A 23,847-nucleotide genomic window follows, 5' to 3' on the forward strand; every position below is an offset into this window, starting at 1 on the left:
GGGACTCAAGACTGGACTCGGACTCCAGGTTTAGTGACTCCACTACAACGCTAGACTGCACTCTAGGCTTCCTCGCCTAACATCAGTGCCGGACCTCACTAAAGCTCTTGTGGCTGAATGGACAAATCTCCATAGTCGCACTCAAATCTAGTAAAAAGCCTTCCCAGAACAGCAAAGGAGGATTAAATCTGGAATGGGGTGTTCAAAAAGCACATACGGGTATGATGGTGAGGTGTCCACAAACTTTTGTAGAGACGATACTCTACTTGGGTGGTGGAAACGTCATGTTTCCCCAATTTTCACGGACCTCAACGCCCCCAACCAATATATCTCCAGCCAATAGCAGTCCTGTGGTCACAAACTGACTATTGTTGAAGGGCTAAAGAACCATTCCTTCGCAAGTACTTTCAAACTGTACACCTACAAGATGGACTAACAAAGGTAAGATGCATCAAATAAGTGACCATAAGGGACACCGGTATAGCACTGCAAGGTCATTGTTGCATCACGGCGGTGCTGAGAATCATCCAACCAAATAACATTGGGTCAGTGGTGGTCCTAAATGTACCGTGAGTTGGCCTAGTGGTTAGCATGTCTGCCTCTCAATCAGGAGATTGCGAATTCTACTCGCAGTCAGGTCATACCAAAGACCATCATAAAAACGGTACCTACTACTGTCTAGCAAGGCACGCTGCAATACAGATACGAGTGGGGAGACAAACTCTCGCAGTTACCAGAGGACTACCCCCCACTGTAACGCTAGCTGTATAGGCGAGAGGCCAAGGGCTATGGACCCTTTTCACGTGACGTCACGACAAACGCAGCCGCCATTTTGGACATGTACTACCAGTAGTTTACCACAGCCAGCATTGAGGAACGGCAGCAAAGAAAGTGTTTATTTTCAGCAAGACTTCCATCATGCCACTATATTGTTGTGCACCTGGATGTAGTAACCATCAACAAACAAGGCAAGGGTTATCATTTTATCGGATCCCAAAGGAGAAGATGGATAGCGGCCATTAAAAAAAATTAACAGATTAGCAGCCCTCGGCATACCAGCGCTTGTGTAGTGACCACTTTGTTGGAGGTAAGACGAATAAAATTAGCCAGAAAAGGCATTACATTGCTGTTAACATTCTGTGGCGGCGAGTGTGTAACCAAATAGGCTAAAATAACCCATTGTAACCTCTTTGTTCTTCTGTAGTAGCTATTAGCTAACGACATTAGCTAGCGTTGTGTTCCTTTGCTGTTGGTAGACTGTAGGACAGATCAGAGGCAGTGTCCTACAAACAGCGCTTAATTTGAGGGGGAGCAAGCCGGAGCGCGCTCCGGAACCTCGGGCGTTGGCCCCGGCAGCTATTTACACTGGATCCGGTGATCCGACACCTCTTTTGACTATGTAACAAAAAAAAATAATAATAATAATTAAATTAAAAAAAATGCAAGTTTATTTAGTGTTAATGTCTGATTTTGATATCTGCCTTGTTGGTGATTTCTCTCATGAAATGACATCCACAAAATATCTGCAGATGAACTTAATTTGCAGTGTTATTACAAAACATGCCCAGAAGCGCAGCGCAGCGCCCCGCCCCGCCCCCTTTTTTCCCGCACCGGAGCCGCTCATCCTCTGCGCTCCGGGACCTCCCACTTTACAAATTAAAGCACTGCCTACAAATAAGTGTTCAAAACAATAGGAGCATGTATTTGTCTCTTAAATCCAGGCCGTTCCCTGTAATCTGTAACACTGGGTTGGAGAAAGTAATGGCAAATAGTGAGTGCACAAACCATAGAAGGGAAACTGTACACAGCGCCAGGGCAGTGTGATGGTATGCCTACTTTTAGACTGTGTTAGCTTATCAATGAACACACTCGTCACTCGACGAGTTTCACGTCTTTACGACGGATACTTAAATGTGTGTTAGGTATTATTGTTGCAGTCTAAGCAGTCATTGTAGCAGCTAGATGAGCGAGAACCAAAAGGGTCTGTGCCATAAACCGTTATTTCTGTATGGCGTTGCTAATGTGTCGTTACTGTTATTTCTCCCTCTGCTCGCCCTGTAAATGCCCTACGTCGCTGGATAGCGAAGGTGTTTTCTGCATCTCGCTCCTTTTTCTTGTATGTTCTCCGTTTGTCGCCTTCCTCGCATTCAAACCAATTCGAGCCGAAGTCCGCTACATGTCCAAAATGGTGGTCGCGTTTACGAAGGTCACGTGACTGAAAAGGGTCTATAGAAACAGAGATCGGCGCCGCCCAATGTGTCTTAAGGGCCTGGTTAGTACTGGGACAGGAGACTGCCTGGGAAGACCAGCTCTTGGCATAGGAGGGACTTTGACTTTTGTTCCCAACTTGTCCATTTCAATTAAAAATGGAAGAGACAACAGTGTCTTATGGTGCCTGGCCACCTTGGCACAAATTCTACACATCGCTGGAAGCGTACACTGTTCTAACAAAAGGCATTCACTCAGTTGATGTACCCTGTGGATGGAGACATCATTCTGGAAGAATTACATCAGGATAGAAATGTTCAATCGACATGTGAAAAGGATTTTGTATGGATTTGCAGTGACCCTCCCCTCTAGGTGGAAACTTTATACAAGGCCAGCAAGTACTCAAACTCAATGTGCTAAAAATCTAAAGTCTGACACCTTTGGCTCCTATTTACTTGCTCTGCACACAGTATGTTGTTTATACAGATATTCATGTTCCTTTATATTGTGTTCTTTTGATGGTATATTGTCGGATTCTTGTTTATAATTTGCTGCTGCTGCAACACTAAAATTAACCTTCATGAGAACAATTAAAAAAAAAAAGTTTTTCATCTCATCTTAAATACATACCAGTTTGTTTGGAAACTCCAGCTGCAGGCTGCTCATCCTCTTGTTTGTTCCAGATGCTGCCACCTGGCCCAGGTCCTCTTTCTCTTCGCGAGTAGTAGTTCTGTACATCAGCAGGGAGGGTTCGGCGCACTGCCCAGCTGGAAGCAGCAGACCATCCTGACCGGTCCAGAAGTGAATCATAGGTCTCGTGCTCTCTTCTTTTCCCTCCTGCTCTGTTATCATTGAACTGACCGTAAGACTCACTTCCTGTATTGTTCGTTGTCCCTGAGAAAGAGCTGCGCTGCTGCTGCCAGTTATCTGCCGACTCAACATACTGGCCATAGGACCACTGACTGGCCCGACCCCGTCCTGCAGGACGTCCTTGTTCAGAGCCCCAGCCCCCTCGAGGCCAATAGTCTGTGGGTACATCACCAGATTTCTCCTCCAAGTACTGATCCCGTTCCCTGCAATCAGTATTAACCCATGACCTTTCCTTTATCCGCTGTGAGTTTTCTGACTGACCTCTGTCTGGTGATCTCTCCGGCGGATAGAGGCTGCCGTTACCTGAAGAGTTGAACTCTCTTGCTGGAAACGGTTCTGGATTGCTTCTTCTGTTGGAGTTGAGAAAGGGACGCCCAGATCTCCAGCTTTCCCCTCCCCAAGAGTCTCTCTTTCGTGGTGACTGTGCCCTTTGATCGCTGCGTTCTGAAGACATGCCTCTCTGATTTGGCCTGTTTCTGGATCTTGAGCGTGATCTGGATCGTGATCTGGAGCGAGACCTGGACCAGCTTCGAGAGCGTCTCCTGCTCCGTCTCTCTCTGCTGCGATTCCGTCTGAAGCCACCTCGTTCCTCTTCGTGCTCACGACCTCGACTTCTGTGTGGTGAACCAGCATTGCGACTACGCTCCCTGGACCGTGACCTCCGTGATCCTTCATTTCTGGACTCACTTTTAGGGGACCAGGTGGTTGTAGGGGAGTGGAATCGAGACTTGCGTTGCCGACCATCTCTCCTGTCCGAAGAGGTCTGGCTCTTGGCTGGTTCACACTTATCAGGTACCTCAATCTTCTGCTCTCTGTCCTGAATAATGATTTGGTCAGCAGATAAGATCTGGGGTTCAGCAACAGCACTGTTGATCTCCAGCACCATTTCAGCAGCAAGGGAAGTGTTCTCTGAAGCAGGAGAGTCACAGTCCATAGGTATAGACTCTGTGTTGTCCTGCTGACTACTGACATTGAAAGACTCCTCTTGTTTCATATCTGCAGTTTCTGAAGTGCCTTGAACTTGCAAACAGTCTCCAACTGTATTGAGAGTGGAGATGCTGTCCGGCACAGGAAGTTGACATGCTTCACTGGTTATATTTCCACACTCACCTGACTCTACTTCAGCTTCAGGGTTATGCTCAGTTACCTCTGAAGAGCTCACGGGTGCAGTAGTCAAATTATCATTGCTCACTAAGGACTCGGATGTGTTGCTAGGTCCCTCTAGCATCATCTGCTCAGCAGATGGAGCAGAGGACTGATGGTAATCATTTTCGAGACACACTACTGATTGACTCTCTGGTGTGTCCTGTGCAGAACAATCCTCCTGAGATGAGGTCTGATTATCCTTTGGCTGGCCTGCATTCTCTCCTTCCTCATCACCTTGGTTTATGGTGAGAGGTGAAGTGTTTTCACTCTCCACTTGACACTTAGTGGTCATTGTTTGTTCCTCTTCACCCTGATCAACAGAATCTGAAGCTTCATCGACATCCCCTTGACAGGAACCTTGGTCTTCTTTGCTCTCCCGTGTTGTCCCCGACGTTAACTCCTCCATATCAACATCAGGTTCCTCTTGACTCGTCTGCTTATCCTCTTCGCTGCATTCCTCATTTTCAACCACTGCTTGTCGAGTGACCGCTTTCTTCCTGCTTCCTTTCCTCCTTGTAGTAGACTTTTGTTTGCTAGCAAGTTTTTGCTTACTTGTAGAAGCAGGCATGTCATTTGAAGCACTGTCAGCAGGAGAGGAGGAGCCAAAGTCAGACTGGGGAGACTGCCCAGATAAAGTATCCTCATTCCCACTTTTGCTTTTTTGGGATGAGAGCGTTGTATGATTCTCGACCTGGTTGACAGAGCTCTTCGATCCGGATCCCCTTTTACTGTTTCTCCCCTCGCCCTTGGGACACGTGACTGCACAAACCTTTCCATAAATAACTGAGAAATGCAAACTGGATGAAGAACTTTGCTGAATGAAAATCAAATTTCAACCACACAATACAACCTTCTACTGTACTCTACAACAATGAACTGATCACATACACAGATTAGCATTACATAAATGACAGACTCTGGGGGTACTCACCAGGAAAACCAGATCCTAGTAAACATGGAGAGGAACGCATTATGGGCTGTTGGAGAACAGCACGGGGACATTGCCTAGACAGAAGGCTGATATGAGAAAGGACAGCTCAATTTAAAAAACAAAAAGGCAGCGGCTCAGTCCATGACAGAATGCCATAAACAAAGTGGAGACAAGAGCATAAAATAAAAATCACCTTGGGATACACGTAGAGGGACGTGGTATAGAAACAGGCAGCCACTGGTGTTCTATTGTATTTCTCCAGTACACTCTCCAGTCGTCATTCATCATCTCATCCTCAGGAATCACTGCTGTCTCTGTGCTGCACAGCAACCGTTACTTTTACTTTTGTACTTGTACTACTTTAAAAAAAATAAAAAAATAAAAAAAAGAGCCTTAAAACAATTGGATCATCATTTTTCATAAAGAAAAGGCTTCATAAGTTGCCAGAAGTCAAGAGCCGAAGGCCACGGGAAGTGTTAACATTTAAAAAAATTATTTACGAGGAGTGGATAGTGACTGGATTTTCCACTGATTTGAAGATGATTGTTTGGGTAGATGAGAAAACAAAAACAGTCTAAAAAAAAAATAATCAAGATTTTAGAAATAAAACTAGAAAAGCACTCTGAGAGCGCAGACCTCCACCAAGAATCCTTTAAAAAAAATTCCGGGATCCAGAAGGTGATCCGGATCACCAACAAAATTTAATGGATTGTTACTTGGGCCCAGTCGCACCTCTGGGAAAAATTTCAGAGCAATCCGTTCATAACATTTTCCGTAATGTTGCTAACAGACATACCAAACAAACAAACCAACGCTACCGAAAACATTACCTCCTTGGCGGAGGTAAATATTACCATATGATACAGTTCAAGTCTGCTTTAAAAAGCTGACAATGTTAGCTGCATTGTTGGACACGACTCCTTTTTCAAGCATACATTTTGGCATGACTTACTATTAAGCCTAGTTTATACTTCTGCATCTTTGTATCGTGATGCAGAGAGGGGGATCATGGGTAAATGTGGAATACAGAGATGTGTAGCACGCAGTCCTCGTATGAGCCAACTACATGTTCAGCGTACCTGCTGTACTATACTGTCAGGTGAACGCCGATTTGTTGGTTTCAGAGCGAGTCCGATTGACTCCATGGAAACTATCTGGGAAAAATGTTATATTTCTTCTGCAGGTTTAATCAGATTTAGCTTCATGTTGTTTAATTTCAGAGTAATACTGTTCAGTACACCCCAATTTCCAAAATAGTTGGGACAGTGTAAACTAAGTAAAAACAATGTGATGACATTCATATCAAAGGAAACTCTACATTTCATTGAAAAAAATATTGCGCAGACAACATAGACAAAAAAAAAAAAAAAAGTTGAAACAGACATTTTCTTCTTTTTTGAACAATATATGCTCATTAAATTAAATAAATGCCAGCAACATTTCAAAAAAAGTTGGGACAAGGGGGAAAAAACAAACAAACTCATGTAATGCTTAAGAAGGAAAGGAGAAGTGGCAAGGGGGGGAAGCCACAAACATCCACTAATTTGGTTAATTAGCAATAGGTCAGTAACATGATTTTGGTATAAAAAGAGCATCCCAGAGAGGTGGAGTCTCTCAGAAGTAAAAAGACAGGGAGGGGTTCAACGCTCTGTAAAAGACTGCATGGGCAAACAGTGTAACATTTTAAGAATAACGTTCCTCAGTGTAAAATTGCAAAGAATTTGGGGATCACATCATCTACGGAACACATCAGCAAGTCAGAGAATCTGGAGAAATCTCTGTATGCAAGAGACAAGGCTGAAAACAGACACTGGATGTCTGTGATCTTCAAGTCCCCAAGTGACACCACATTAAAAGTAGACAGGTGTCTGTAGTGGAAATCACTGTATGGGCTCAGGAACACTTCAGAAAACCATTGTCTGTGAAAGCAGTTGATTACTGCATTCAAAAATGCAAGTTAAAACCAGATATAAACAATATCCAGAAACACTGCCACCTTCTCTGGGCCCGAGCTCTTTTATGATGGACTGAGGTGAAGTGGAAAACTGTCCTGAGGTCTGACGAATTGAGTTTTGAAAAATCAGACACCACGTCCTCCAGGCTAAAGAGGAGCGGGACCATCCGGCTTATCATCAATGCACAGTTCAAAAGCCAGCATCTGTGATGGTACGTAGGTGCATTAGTGCACATGACATGGGTAGCTTGTACATCTGGGAAGGCATCATTAATGCTGAATGATATATACACGTTTCAGAGCAATATGCTGCTATCCAGACAAAATCTTTTCCAGGGATTGTCTTCTTTCAGCAAGACTATGTCAATCTGCATTCTGCACATATTAAAACTGCATGGCTCTGTATTAAGAGAGTCCAGGTGCTAAACTGGTCTGCCTGCAGTCCAGCCCTGTCTCCCTTGGAAAACATTTGTTGCATTAAAAAAAAAAAAAAAAATCAGGCAAGAATGGGACATCATTTCACTTTCAAAACTACAGCAGTTTGTCTCCTCAGTTCCGAACATTAGTGTGTTGTTAAAAGAAGAGGTGATGCAACACTGGTAAACATTCCCCTGTCCCAACTTTTTTGAAACGTGCTGCTGACATCAAATTAAAAATGAACATATATTTAACCCCCCCCCAACAAAATTTTTCATTTTCAACATTTGATATGTTGCTTTTGTATTACCTTCAATGAAATAGGGTTTCCATGATTTGCAAATCACCACATTTTTAGTTACATTTCGTACAGCCTCCCAACATTTTTTTTTTACTATTTTTATTGTGTACCAAGTGTAAACAATAAAGTGCTCCTTCATAAACCCCAGAACTTTGTCTTCTACAGACAAACTCATGTTTCCCAAACTGCTTCATGTAGTTTTTTTTTTTTTTTTTAAGTCTGAAAACAGCTTGTGAAAGAAATGAATGAGAGAGGGGAAAAAAAACCTCCATATTCATTAGCTTAGTTTCTCAGACCAGTGTTTTCAGAATTTATATAAATAAATAAAAAAGGGCGGCATGGTGGTGTAGTTGTTAGCGCTGTCGCCTCACAGCAAGAAGGTCCTGGGTTCAAGCCCAGCAGCTGACAAGGGCCTTTCTGTGTGGAGTTTGCATGTTCTCCCCGTGTCTGCGTGGGTTTCCTCCGGGTGCTTCGGTTTCCCCTACAGTCCAAAGGCATGCAGGTTAGGTTAACTGGTGACTCTAAATTGAGCGTAGGTGTGAATGAGTGTGTGAATGGTTGTCTGTTAGCCCTGCGATGACCTGGCGACTTGTCCAGGGTGTACCCTGCCTCTTGCCCATAGTCAGCTGGGATAGGCTCCAGCTTGCCTGCGACCCTGTAGGACAGGATAAGCGGCTACAGATAATGGATGGATAGATAAATAAAAAGAACAAACTTTGGGGGGGAAGAGACGACCCACCTACAACTAATTCCTCCTCTGCGATTAAACTCCCATAACCAAGTTTTCCCTTCTGCGTTTGTTTGCTTTACACACGGCCACACGAATACATTATTGTAGAATGGATTTATTGACAGAAAACTACAATCAGGATAGTGTTGATATAAAATGTTAAAGTGCAAGGCTTCATAAACCGATGTAGTTCATTAATACGACCAATTTAATCCTGTGGGATCGCATATTTTACTCTCTTTAAACAGACCTCCAGTAAACACAGTGTGATTCAAAAATAAAAACTAATGCATCATTCAGTGATTTATAGAATTGTGGATTTAAACACTAGTTACACTGCGAGAAGCGCTCACACTGCTGAGTAGAGAGGACTTAAAACACTCTGCAGTTGATATTTGATCAGTTCTCCTTAACGCATGAAAACACTTATTAGTTTTTGGTGCTCAATGCTCACGCAATACAGGAACAAATGATCCGATCTTGTTGGCTGCTTGATGTTGCTTTGAAAGCCCGTAAATCTGTCCGTCTCTGTATCTAAAACATCTATAAAACACCCCCCTTAATTTGCCCACTGCCTGTAGAATATTTACTTGACTTGGGAGAGTATGCCGAGTGTCTCCCCAGGCTGGGCTGAAAGTCCATGCTCGCTGTGCTGAGTGAGCAGCTGTGAGCGGCACGTCTCCCCTTCAACCTATACAGGGAATTAAATACACAGTATTTTACAGATGAAATTATCTTTACAGCAGAAATTTTAAACTGAAGCATTTTGTTAGAAGCTGATATGGATCAATACAAGGGGTTCAAAAACTGGGGGCTGCAACCCCATGTCGGTTCACTTGATTTACAAAATGGACTTATGAGAGGAACCATTTTGAAATGGTACATATGGAATTAAATCAAAGTCAGAACCCGGTCTTTATTTATAACGATTTGGAGGAAAAAACACAAAAACGGTAAGGTTTATCAAATGTTTTTGAAAAACTTGGGTTAAATTAGGTTCTCTCTGAAAGGCTTGAACCAAAATTTTCACCTCATTTTTCTGTGAAAAACCAGAAAGTTGTCTGATGCTGAATTTCTCATTATCTGAATTTACTATTCTACCTGAAACTTTTTAACCTGAAATTTCTGTTGACCTACCTGATTTTTTTTTTTGGTAACCTGTATTTTGTTCTACTGGATTTAAAAAAAAAAAAAAAAAAAAAAAAAAAAAACAAGCCCACATTTGTTCTACCTTAATTTTTTGTAACCTGAATATTTTTAACCTGTTTTTTTGTAAACTGCATTTGTTTTACCTGAATTTTTAACTTGCGTAAATTTTGTAGTCTGATTTTTTTTGTTCTCCCTACATTCTTAAACCCAAGTTTTGTTCTACCAGAAATTATTTAAAGTGAATTTTTCTCTGATATTTTCTAAAACCTGAACGTGAATCCTTCTTACCCAAATTTTCCAGACCCAACACATTTTTACTCCCCCCCCCCCAAGCATTACAAATTTACATGTTATTTCCCCTTACTGACTCTGATTTCCTCCCATAAGTACTGGGAGTCAAGCCACAGTTAATTTAGGAGTTCAGCATTAAAAACAGGTGCAGCACGGTCAAGGTCACAGAAAATTCACAACATCCATTTGGAGTCGTTTTATTCAAAAACTTTTTGTTCAATACAAAACTGAAAATGTAACGAAGGACAACAAACCTTTTTTAGTGCAGAGGAACCAGTATCACCTGTTAAGAATGAACACGTATAAACTGCACGTTAGTCCCATATAAACCTTCAAATGCAAGCGCGACCCATTATGGTAAAGTAAAGCTACTTCAGAGTTCTGACTTGGTTTTTTAAATCAAAATGAACTGCATTAAAATTTTAGGAATGTTTACGTACATATTTTACAGGTCAGTTCAGCACTGGCTCTTTTCTCCTCCTTTTTGGTTTTCCCCGCTCTATAATCAAAACAGTTATTCAGCTAAAAGCATACAGTTTACAGGCTTAACGGAAAAAAATAAAAATAAAAAAAAGTCAATGAATGGAGGGAAAAATAATAAAAATATTAACACCTACATTGAAAAGCTTTCCAGTGCTTCATTGTCTTTAGAGTTACATACAGAAGTGTCCGATGTGCTGGATGCTTTTAGAGGAATCTGTAGACACAGTGTGTGTCCATTAGGTCATAAGCAGTAAGAGAGCAAGATTTCAAAATGCTTGGATTGACAAGAGATAGATCGATAGATAGAGAGACAGAAGAGAGCAAGAAAGAGAAAGAAACATGTCTTGACCTCGATATATCCCAGAAGAGGGTCCTGTGTACAGACTGAGCTGAAAGGCCTGCGGTCCACCGGACAGATCTGCAGCATCTGCGTCACAACAAACACACAGCAGGAGCATTAAGATAAGTAACGGATGTTATTAGCATTGTAATGTTCAATTGGGGGGAGGGAGAACCCTACACAAAACACAGGAAACAATCAGCACTGGTTCGACTGCATTATCAGATAACGCTCGGCGTGGCAAAAACTATCATCAATAAATGTTAGGTGGGCTTAAGTTTAGTGCCACGCCAGCATTAAGGAGTATATTCACACCAGGAGCAAGAAGCAAATAAATTAAAGCAGACAACCCCCCCCCAAAAAAAAGACTGCATAGCTGCATGAAGAAACAAAGTATAAACTTCAACCCCCCCCCAAACTCCGAGCCAAACTCCACCCACTGCATAATTTTGAAAAATCCTGAAAACTGGCCAAGGAGCTGAGGGGGCCATAAATTCCTGTGAATGATGCGTCTCATTCAACATATATTTGAAAACGAGCACCGTTAAAACAGTCTCCCACTAAAGAACGGGACCTGGGGAGGTGGGCAGCCCACTTCGGATTAAAGCGCTTTAAAAATTCATGTATATAAAATTTTATAATGGACAATGAAATATGTTTTACTGGGAAATACGCCACTCGTATTTTTCATATGCGCTACATCCGGGACATGGAGATCCAAAACCATGGCATAAATAGAGTACATTACATGGTGGTGCGAAGATCTGAAGTTTACCTTTGAATGGATACATCACGACTGAACGAAGCAAACGAGTAGCATTTTTCAACGAGTAGATAAACGTCATATCTTTGTGCCACTGTGTAACGTTCTTTACATTATATGGACACATTCACACAAGTGTTAAATCAAAAGAATTTTAATTTTGAACCGGTTTGCCATTTTGACAACATGTGTCTAGTCAGCGGAAAAACACTGGGAATGACATCAGAGTGAAATATCAGGAATTATTATACATACAGGACACTTTTTTGATGGAATAAAAACGGTGTTCTATTCCCTTTTAGAGGGCTTCATTTATTTGCTTCTATAGTACGCAATACCGTTAGCATATCGCTTATCTTGTATGCATTACCTCATTCTACCCAATGGAGAATGAGCGTGCAATATCGTTCTGATATTGCACATTATCAAGGCAACACAAGGTCACACGTCGGAGCTCATGCAAATATCTAATGAGAAACTTTTCTGCTGTGCAGAACCATTTCTGTGTTCTTTGGGAAAGGGAAAGACGCGTTGAACACCGGAAAGGCTACCAAAACTTAATTAGATATTCTTCACACACATTTACAAGAGAAAAACATAAGACATCGAAAAACTGGAAGACACACGTCGGAGATGTAAAGCTTCCACGTTAGCGAGTGACTGACAATTTGTGAGCAAACATGGCTGCGAGGCTTGCGTCATTAAACATGGAAGATTGAGAGAATTTTGGCTGCCAGGTTGCTCTGTTGTGTGTAGTTGTCAATGTTGATTTTTATAAAAGAAAAGTAAATTGCATCAGGAAATGAATACTTAAGTCTGAGGGAAAAAAAAAAAGATTCTGGAGACAGAAATCTTAGCCTGTGCTACTTGCTCTCGATAGCACTGTCGTCTTGACCACTTTATTAGCATTCGCTAACACTACTGCTGAACGCTACACTGGCTGGAAGGGGACTTCACTGCTGCACTGACAGCGCCAACTCGCACGCAAGCCCGCGTTGGCCTACATGAATGCCGATATGCAGACAGTGTGCATGATAATAAGAATGGCTTTTTTTTCCATGGCATATTGCTGAATGGAATATATCTGATCTAGCACTCAACACCAGCCAATATTATACAACCCAGATTCCAAAAAAGTTGGGACAAAGTACAAATTGTAAATAAAAACGGAATGCAATGATGTGGAATTTTCAAAATTCCATATTTTATTCAGAATAGAACATAGATGACATATCAAATGTTTAAACTGAGAAAATGTATCATTTAAAGAGAAAAATTAGGTGATTTTAAATTTCATGACAACAACACATCTCAAAAAAGTTGGGACAAGGCCATGTTTACCACTGTGAGACATCCCCTTTTCTCTTTACAACAATCTGTAAACGTCTGGGGACTGAGGAGACAAGTTGCTCAAGTTTAGGGATAGGAATGTTAACCCATTCTTGACTAATGTAGGATTCTAGTTGCTCAACTGTCTCAGGTCTTTTTTGTCGTATCTTGCGTTTTATGATGCGCCAAATGTTTTCTATGGGTGAAAGATCTGGACTGCAGGCTGGCCAGTTCAGTACCCGGACCCTTCTTCTATGCAGCCATGATGCTGTAATTGATGCAGTATGTGGTTTGGCATTGTCATGTTGGAAAATGCAAGGTCTTCCCTGAAAGAGACGTCGTCTAGATGGGAGCATATGTTGCTCTAGAACCTGGATATACCTTTCAGCATTGATGGTGTCTTTCCAGATGTGTAAGCTGCCCATGCCACACGCACTAATGCAACCCCATACCATCAGAGATGCAGGCTTCTGAACTGAGCACTGATAACAACTCGGGTAGTCCTCCCTCTTTAGTCCGAATGACACGGCGTCCCTGATTTCCATAAAGAACTTCAAATTTTGATTCGTCTGACCACAGAACAGTTTTCCACTTTGCCACAGTCCATTTTAAATGAGCCTTGGCCCAGAGAAGACGTCTGCGCTTCTGGATCATGTTTAGATACGGCTTCTTCTTTGAACTATAGAGTTTTAGCTGGCAACGGCGGATGGCACGGTGAATTGTGTTCACAGATAATGTTCTCTGGAAATATTCCTGAGCCCATTTTGTGATTTCCAATACAGAAGCATGCCTGTATGTGATGCAGTGCCGTCTAAGGGCCCGAAGATCACGGGCGCCCAGTATGGTTTTCCGGCCTTGACCCTTACGCACAGAGATTCTTCCAGATTGTCTGAATCTTTTGATGATATTATGCACTGTAGATGATGATATGTTCAAACTCTTTGCAATTTGACCCTGTCGAACTCCTTTCTGATATTGCTCCACTATTTGTGGGCGCAGAATTAGGGGGATTGGTGATCCTCTTCCCATCTTTACTTCTGAGAGCCGCTGCCACTCCAAGATGCTCTTTTTATACCCAGTCATGTTAATGACCTATTGCCAATTGACCTAATGAGTTGCAATTTGGTCCTCCAGCTGTTCCTTTTTTGTACCTTTAACTTTTCCAGCCTCTTATTAAACCCTGTCCCAACTTTGAGATGTGTTGCTGTCATGAAATTTCAAATGAGCCAATATTTGGCATGAAATTTCAAAATGTCTCACTTTCGACATTTGATATGTTGTCTATGTTCTATTGTGAATACAATATCAGTTTTTGAGATTTGTAAATTATTGCATTCCGTTTATTTGCAATTTGTACTTTGTCCCAACTTTTCTGGAATCGGGGTTGTACATACAGGCCACTTTTTCCATGAAATAAAAACATGTATTCTATTCCCTTCTAGTGAGTTTATTGATGGCATACAATATTATCATATTGCTTACCCTCCATATATTACACCACTCTCACCAATGGAGAAGGAGCGTGCAATATTGTTATAATATTGTACGGTGTCAAGACAACACAACGTCACATCAGAGCTCATGCAAAGATACAATGACAACTTTTCTGCTGCACATGCGCACAATCATTTCTTTGTCAGCCCGATGACAGAAGACAAGGCTAATCCAGTGCTAGGTTTAAGCACTAAATAAAACTGGAAACTGAAGCTACCAAAACTTCATTAGATATTCTTCACGTATATTTACAAGAGGAAAAAAAAAAAAAAAAGGGGAGAAAAAAAAAACAACATACCAATGGACATCGAAAAACTGGAAGAGAGACACATTGGAGACATAAAACTTCCATGCTAGTGAGTGACTGTTTGTAAACAAACATGGCTGTAAGGTTTGCTTCATTAAAAGCGGAAGATTGAGAGAATTTTGGCTGCCAGGTCGCTCTACTGCATGTAGCTGTCGATGTAGCTTTTAAAAGTAACCAAGTAAATTACACAGCTATACATGCGCTAGCATTACACTGACTAGAAGGCAACTGGACTGCCACGCTAACAGCACCGAGTTGCAGGTTAGCGCGTGTTGGCCAAGAATGCTGATATGAAGGGATATGCTGATATCCTTTACCTACACGTCTATTTAAAACAGATAATACCTGAAGTAACTGAACCGCTTCTAAAAATAATAAAATTCTTCTCTCACAATTGGCTATGTACCCAAATCCTTTAAACTAGCAGTTGTCAAACCCCTGATTAAAAAACCTGACCTTGATCCTTGTCAGCTGTCCAATTATAGGCCAATATCAAACCTCCCCTTTATCTCCAAGATCCTTGAAAAAGCTATGGCACAGCAGTTATGCTCATATTTACATAGGAATAACATCCATGAAATGTATCAGTCAGGATTTAGACCTCATCATAGCACAGAGACAGCTTTGGTTAAAGTAGTAAACAATCTACTGTTGGCGTCTGATCAGGGCTGTGTCTCGCTGCTTGTGTTGCTTGACCTTAGTGCAGGATTTGATACCAATGATCATTCCATTCTTCTGGAGAGACTAGAAAATGTTGTGGGAGTTAAGGGAACGGCCCTCTCCTGGCTCAGCTCTTATTTAACTGATTGTTATCAGTATGTTGATATAAATGGTGATATTTCAAGACGTACTGAGGTAAAGTTTGGTGTTCCACAAGGTTCTGTCTTGGGTCCACTGCTTTTTTCTCTCTCTCTCATTTTATATATATATATATATATATATATATATATATATATATATATATATATATATATATATCTGGGTGATATTACACTACCGTTCAAAAGTTTGGGGTCACCCAGACAATTGTGTGTTTTCCATGAAAAGTCACACTTTTATTTACCACCATAAGTTGTAAAATGAATAGAAAATATAGTCGAGACAGTTTTCTGGCCATTTTGAGCATTTAATCGACCCCACAAATGTGATGCTCCAGAAACTCAATCTGCTCAAAGGAAGGTCAGTTTTATAGCTTCTCTAAAGAGCTCAACTGTTTTCAGCTGTGCTAACATGATTGTACAAGGGTTTTCTAATCATCCATTAGCCTTCTGAGGCAATGAGCAAACACATTGTACCATTAGAACACTGGAGTGAGAGTTGCTGGAAATGGGCCTCTATACACCTATGGAGATATTGCACCAAAAACCACACATTTGCAGCTAGAATAGTCATTTACCACATTAGCAATGTATAGAGTGCATTTCTGATTAGTTTAAAGTGATCATTGAAAAGAACAGTGCTTTTCTTTCAAAAATAAGGACATTTCAAAGTGACCCCAAACTTTTGAACGGTAGTGTAATTCGTAAACATTGTATTAGTTTCCACTGTCATGCTGATGACACACAGTTGTATGTTTCTGCAAAACCAGATGAGAGACACCAGCTTAATAGAATTGAGGAACGTGTTAAGGACATTAGACACTGGATGCTTAATTTCCTTCTGCTTAACTCTGACAAGACTGAAGTACTTGTACTAGGACCACATGCAGCTAGAAGTAAGTTTTCTGATCACACAGTGACTCTGGATGGCCTTTCTGTTTCTTCACATGCAGCAGTAAAAGACCTCGGAGTGATTATTGACCCCAGTCTTTCATTCGAAACTCACATTGATAACATCACCCGGATAGCTTTCTTTCATCTCAGAAATATTGCTAAGATAAGAAATTTAATGTCACTACATGACATGGAAAAATTAGTCCATGCTTTCGTTACCTCCAGGTTGGATTATTGTAATGCCTTACTGTCTGGATGTTCCAATAAGTGCATAAACAAGCTCCAGTTAGTTCAAAATGCAGCAGCAAGAGTCCTTACTAGAACTAGAAAATATGACCACATCACCCCTGTCTTATCCGCACTGCATTGGCTCCCAATCAGATTTCGTATTGATTATAAAATACTACTATTGACCTTTAAAGCACTGAATGGTCTCGCACCACAGTACCTGAGTGAACTTCTGCTCCTCTATGACCCGCCACGCCTACTTAGATCAAAAGGTGCAGGCTATCTGCTGGTACCTCGTATAGTGAAGGCTACATCAGGGGGCAGAGCCTTTTCTTACAAAGCCCCACAGTTATGGAACAGCCTTCCAAGTAATGTTTGGGAATCAGACACAGTCTCAGCGTTTAAGTCTAGGCTGAAAACATATCTGCTTAGTCAAGCCTTTTGTTAATGGTGTTTATGAGGTAAAGGAGTAGATCTGGAGGGTCCTCAGACATAGAGTGCTTCGGTAAACTGGGATGTATGGATGCTGTCAGTCCCCACTCGCTTGCTCACTCGAGTTTGTTGACGGTGTAGTGGCTGGCTGCTTTATGTCCCGGGGCTCCCTCATGCCTGTGTTACCTTATGGCTCTCCCCTTTTAGTTATGCTGTCATAGTTAGTTGCCGGAGTCCCTGCTTGGACTCGGTGCAATATGTATACTGTTCCTACTTATTCAGGTGAAATCGGGCATACCCAACAACCTGTGTTTTCTCTCCCTCCCCCCAAATCTGTCCCTCTGAGTTACATGGAGTCAACAGGAAATCTTTTGGTGAAGAGGGTGGAGACTTCGACTGGCTCTTGTAGCCTGCAGGGAATCGGCCATCAGACATTCTGTTGCATGTCCCAGACCCGGTGAAATGTAACTGAATTGTCTTGGCCAGCCCTAAGGGTCCCATCTGCATCCCATCATTGCTGAGGAGTATGCTCCCATCACCCAATCAAGCATCCAGCCAGAGCAGGTCATGATATATTTTACCATATTAACATGCCATTGTTGTGTATTACGCCTGATGTCAAGACTCTCGTCTCTGTGAGCCTACCACACAGACTTAATACTGGTGTCATTTTTAGGGCACACCTAACAACCTGTGTTTTCTCCCCCCCCCAAAATCTGTCCCTCTGAGTTACATGTTGGTCCTGGGATCGAGATGCTGACCTCTTCTGCTCCTCAGACCTGCTTGAGCCATCCTGGTGCCCTGTGTCTGGCTGGAGTCTCATCGCATCGCTCCTGTCGAGGATGTCCCCATGTGGACAGTTGAAAGTCACACTTGGAGGACACTCTGGACTCCTACAGTAATGCTTTTGTGGCTGAGGACTACAGTTGACTTGCTAACTTTAGGACTGCAGTTGTCATGAACAGTTTTACACTCAAGTTTCCATCAGTGAAGAGTTTATAACATCAACGAAACTGACTTCATGTTAAAACTGTTAATGTTATAGTCATGTCTGTTGTTGCCCAAATGAGGATGGGTTCCCTTTTGAGTCTGGTTCCTCTCGAGGTTTCTTCCTCGTGTCGTCTGAGGGAGTTTTTCCTTGCCACCGTCGCCACAGGCTTGCTCATTGGGGATAGATTAGGGATAAAATTAGCTCATGTTTTAAGTCGTTCAAATTCTGTAAAGCTGCTTTGCGACAATGTTTATTGTTAAAAGTGCTATACAAATAAATTTGACTTGACGTGTATAATAATAATAATAATAATAATCCTCTTTTTTCATGGTCCAGATATATTCCATTCAGCTAGCATGATATTGAACTCGTCTTCAACTTGTTCAGGATCATGCTAGCTGAATGGAATACATCTGATACACCACTCAAAGCCAGCCGATATTATTTTAAATACAAAATCACTCAGATCCGTGATGTATTTCGCATGAAAAATGTGAGTTTTTCCCAATATGAGAAGAAACTTCATATCTTCAAGCTAACGTGGGATTTTCTTATTATATAGACACAAAGTACTCAGATTTATCACAATTAATTGATTTCCTCATGCATAATTAAATTTCATTAATCTGGCCTCAAGTGATTTGATAACTTTTTTTTTTTAATGTACATTTTCGTAACATCCTTAAATTGACTGGCCATAAGTGGGAACACTGGGAATGAAAGGGTTAAGTATTCATCAAAGCTAAAGCCAAACACTAAATTTCTATCAGTTTCAGGCTGCCTAGCAAACATGGCATAAAGATAGATACTAAAAAAAACAATGGGGGGCAGGAAGTCAGCATAAGCAAGTTTAAAAATGGCTTGAAAGTAGGCAATATATTACACCAAGAAGTAATTTAAAAAAAGTTATTAATATTGGTGGCATTATTCATAGTACTGGCATCATTACTACTACTACTCATTCATCTCATTATCTGTAGCCGCTTTATCCTGTTCTACAGGCTCCAGCTTGCCTGCGACCCTATCCCAGCTGACTACGGGCGAAAGGCGGGGTACACCCTGGACAAGTCGCCAGGTCATCACAGGGCTGACACACAGACAACCAACCATTCACACTCACATTCACACCTACGCTCAATTTAGAGTCACCAGTTAACCTAACCTGCATGTCTTTGGACTGTGGGGGAAACCGGAGCACCCGGAGGAAACCCACGGGGAGAACATGCAAACTCCACACAGAAAGGCCCTCACCGGCCACCACACTACTACTAATAATAATTTAAAAAAAAAAAATTTATATAAAAAAGCTGAGCCACAATGAAGCTTGACATTATTTACAACAAAATGAACAGGTCAGCATCTTTACTGTCTAACATGTTAACCTAGCCACATGTTTGTTTAAAGTGTTCAGTGCCAGAAAATGACCATTTAGTCTGAAATTTTCGGACCAAAATGTACTGTGATGTACAGAGGCAGCACGGGTTTTTAAATAAATAAATGTGTGACCTTCATTAGATACACAGTGGGATCCAAAAGTCTGAGACCGCACTGAAAATCTGCAGGGTTTTCCTTTTATTTAAAATGAAAAACAAACCGGTTTTAGAATTTTGAAATCTTGAAAACAAAGCAAAAAAATATATATATATATATTTTATATGTTGCATATTTAATACTCAAGACTCTGCACTATTTCTAGGTCTCTACTTAAATGTAAGCAGGATGAGACTTTGTGCATGCTAACTGCTTTGTACAGCTGGTCACAATTTCCTCCTGTCTAATACTGAAGCGCATGATCGAACACCACCGATGGATTTGATCTAAAATGGATCACCAGGTTTTCCACAACCCTGCGGAGTCCATGCAGCTCGAGTGCACAGTGTCATTAAAGTAGAAAGAGGACTTAGCAGATAGTAAGAAACTCTGAAAGTCACGTTAATATTCCAAAGATTCAACTTTTCACTCGTTTGTCTCAGCAATATAATTTGTAATGAAAATTGTTGTATTAAAAAAAAAAAAAAAAAAAGACTCAAGGCAAATCACTAATCATCTTGGGCATGTGAACAGTATAATTCACTAAACCAGTGCAACAAAAGCACAGAAGTCAAACCAATGCTCCAGACCCTGAGGCGTTCAGGCTGGCATTCTCCACAAACTCACAGAAGTGAGTCCTGAGTCGAATTCATATCACAAAGACATGCACTATGTTCACACTGCAGGCTGAAGTGACTCAAATCCGATTTTTTCGCCCATATGTGACCTGTATCCGATCTTTTATTGACAATATGAACGACACGGATCCGAGTTTTTCAAATCCGACCCAGGCCGTTTGGATATGTGGTCCTAATTCCGATTCCTATCCGCTCTTTTCATATGCGACTTCAGTCTGAACCGCCAGGTCGCATTCATCCGACTTACACGTCATCAACAAGCCACAAACGTCACTATTCTGCGCTGAAGTAGGCGGCGGGTCTCTCAAAAAAAGTTACAACAACATGGTGCATGACATCAATGCGACTCCGCACCCACACGTTCCTTTGAACGGAGGTTGCAGTCACTACCCCGCAGAACGCCTGAGCCAAAACCCTTGCCCTCTTCCTTCTCAACCTCCTCCTTAACATCAGGCTATTGTGCATGTTCTGGCTCCATCGCAACAACAACTGCATCATCGCCAGGTACTCCATGCTGGCTACTGTCATACACAGGAAACTTTAGGTTACTTCCGTAAACACTGGCCATGCTCACTGCATGTGACGTCGTCGTATCCTGCAATGCGCATGCGGAACACTTTTAGGTCGCTTTTCGTTCATACTGAGGATCACATACAAGTCGCATATATTTGTTAATGTGAACGACCTCACAAAAAAATCGGAAATGAGCATTAAGCCTTGCAGTGTGAACGTAGTGATGATGTGGCTCAGAGGGTGTGAATATTTGACTGCAGTTGTTGAAGCAGTGCGTTTTGTGACTGTAGAGGAGAACAGCAGACCTGAGCCCAGCGCAGGATGCAGCCGAGACAGTAGACGTGGTTGCAGGTGTCTGGTACAGCGCGCTCTACAGGCCTCGGGGGGTTCAGACAGATGGGGCAGAGCTGGCTCTCCTCATCCTCCGACACATCCTCCACACCTAAAACCACACAGCACAAAATGTTAGTCCTGTTCACGCACACAAAAGTCGTTATTATTCTTATCAGAACATAAAAACTGACTTCCTTTAACAAATCATCCACCAATGAAGTCAAGTACAGACTAACTCGTGCTTAAACTGTTTTCTAGAACTGTATTCTGTTAAAAAACCTTAAAGCAGCTCGCAACAGTAACTCTGGGGGGGACCATTTTACCTGTTTTTGCTCACTCTTGGGTGAAATTTTCGTTGAGGATTTTTTTTTTAAATAATCATGTATTTGATGACAGCTTTAACATTCATCCCACAGCTCATGTACATTTAGTGACCCCCACAAAACAATGTGACTCTCACAGAGCAGTGTGTACTTGATACAAAACTACTTAAACATGACCGCATAATCTGAAGCATAGATAAAATTAGCTTTTAAAAAAAACAAACAAACAAAAAAAAACTATATATTATTTGAAGCCGATCAGTCGAGGTTTACATTAGCGAGTCTCCTGCACACATTCCTGAGTGCTCACAGCATACAGCCATTCTCTCAACAAAAAGATTTTCATAAATGTGATCCAAATTTCTTGAGTACCGTATTTTTCGGACTATAAGTCGCACTTTTTTTTCATGGTTTGGCTGGCCATGCGACTTATACTCTGGTGCAACGTATATATGTTTTGTTTTTCACCGCGAGAAGGCGCTATGTAGCTTTCTGCCTGTTTTTTTCTCTGAGCAGCGGTTGTTGTTTTGTTTTTTCACTAGACAGTTGTTTTTACTACCGTACCTGTCTTTGGAGATGATACACCTATAGCCTACTTGGCCTCTGATTTGATGAAATAAAATTCGACAAAAATGAAGAATGACACTCCTCGATGATGACTACAGCTTTAATAACACAGATGAAAGAGCCATGGGGCGATAATAAGCCCTACCGGTAAAAATATTCTAAAAGCAAACTGATTAATGCATCAGTAATAGGCTACTAATATTAGTTATAATAATAATAATAATAATAATAATATAGGCTATTAGTAATAACGATAGTGATAGTATTAAAGATAGGAGTAGATATTTAAAATAAATCAGACTAGGCTACTTACAGGGCAAAGGGCGCGTTACCACTGCTCAGCTGTTCGTTTATTAAAAAACAATGCAGTCGCGCAGTAACCACGCGCCGCTTATCAGATAGAATCACAGATTCTATGAATAGAATAACCCTTCATAAAAGTGCAACTTGTAGTCCGGTGCAACGTATATATGTTTTATTCATCTTCGTAATGCATTTTTTGGCTGATGCGACTTAAACTCCGGAGCGACGTATAGTCCGGAAAATACGGTAAATGCTCTGGTGTAACAAATTTACAAACACATTCATTCATATCTAGTTTGGTAACTGATACACACGTCCATTACAACAATTCTTAAAAGCATACCAAATTCATTTGGTAGTCTTTATTTTCAGTATTTTGCAAATTAATTATTTTCAACACCTTCATATTAAAACATGGATTCATTCAGCACAGAAAGTCACCTATATTCATAAATAACGACTATAAATATAGCTCCCATTACTACATGCAGGTGACATTGAAAAACAGTTAATTCAATGGCCTTAAAAAGAAAAGGAGGGGGAGGGAGGAAAAAAAAAAGAAGTTCTTCCCAGGCCTTTACTGCAGCTGTCGTCACTTCCTGCTTGTTCTTGAGGTGTTTTGTCTTAAGCAAGTGAAATGCTCAGCTCAGTTGGACCAGTGCTGCAGTCGAGTCACTAAACCTTCAGTGCGTTTACATGCACATCCAAATCGAGCTGCTGTCGGTAATCGAGCAAAGGGTCCCAGCAGGGGTGCCAGAGAAATCCAATCCTACATGCATACTGTGAAATCGAGCCATTGAGTGAGGTGCATTGTGCACCCGAGCCACAGGTGGCGCTACACGCCCCATCGTGTTGGTACACTTCCAGTTGTCGTCATGAAGAAGAGTTATTCAAGAGTATAAACAAAGGGACTACAGGCGGAAATTAGCATGTACTGCTATAACCTGGTACAGACATCTGTCCTTACCACAAGGATAATGTTTAATTTGTACACCGTCCCTTTTAAAAATAAAATAAACTCTACGAGTGTTTGTAGTTTGTATGTACGAACAGAAGTGTTCCTAATAAAGTGGGCGGCTAAGGTGAAGTGTCATGCCGACCGAGGCTGTTTTTTTTTTTCCGACCGAGGCTGTTGTGTTTCCCGCTTGTGGTCTCGTCACTCGTCACTTCCGGAAGGGGCAGTGCTGAAGTAAGTAGCTCAACTCCGTAGCTCGATAGGGTTTACATGCACAAAGTAGCTCGGCAAAAATCGCATAATCTAGGTCGTGTAGCTCAATTACGAGAAATCAAGTTCGGTTCAATTTCAGCCTAGCTAAGGTGTTTACATGCCATTTAGAACTTCGATTTCAGACGAGCAACGGCAGAAATTCGATTTTCTCTATGTGCATGTAAACGCACTGCTTGAGTCCGAGTCCAGTTTCGAGTCCCCAGTGTTCAAGTCCGAGTCATTAAAGAAACTCGCCAGTCGGGTCAGAGAACAAGACGGTAGCTGTTGCTGTCTTTATTTGAAAGCGTTTCTGCTACTGTGTTGGACTAATGTTACTGCCTCGTTTTAGTTAATAGG

The 23,847-nt window shown here is 41.6% G+C and overlaps 1 protein-coding gene across 9 annotated transcripts in view; it reads right to left on the reverse strand.

Moving 5' to 3' along the window:
- scaf11 (SR-related CTD-associated factor 11) overlaps positions 1-23,847 on the reverse strand; it is a 73,020-nt gene that overhangs the window by 5,647 nt on the left and 43,526 nt on the right. For 5 of the 9 annotated variants that reach the window (XM_060914337.1, XM_060914339.1, XM_060914342.1 and 2 more), the window contains 9 exons: positions 21,063-21,199; positions 10,830-10,907; positions 10,615-10,694; positions 10,438-10,496; positions 10,252-10,280; positions 9,148-9,248; positions 5,349-5,474; positions 5,156-5,241; positions 2,839-5,007 (listed from right to left, as the gene is read on the reverse strand). In XM_060914337.1, coding sequence (XP_060770320.1) covers positions 2,839-5,007; positions 5,156-5,241; positions 5,349-5,474; positions 9,148-9,248; positions 10,252-10,280; positions 10,438-10,496; positions 10,615-10,694; positions 10,830-10,907; positions 21,063-21,199 — 2,865 coding nt within the window. The remainder of the gene's footprint in view (positions 1-2,838; positions 5,008-5,155; positions 5,242-5,348; positions 5,475-9,147; positions 9,249-10,251; positions 10,281-10,437; positions 10,497-10,614; positions 10,695-10,829; positions 10,908-21,062; positions 21,200-23,847) is intronic. The other 4 variants (XM_060914336.1, XM_060914334.1, XM_060914335.1 and 1 more) reach the window with 4 other exon arrangements.

This window comes from Neoarius graeffei, chromosome 2, assembly GCF_027579695.1.
Source record: "Neoarius graeffei isolate fNeoGra1 chromosome 2, fNeoGra1.pri, whole genome shotgun sequence".
In the NCBI taxonomy this organism is placed as follows: Eukaryota; Metazoa; Chordata; class Actinopteri; order Siluriformes; family Ariidae; genus Neoarius; species Neoarius graeffei.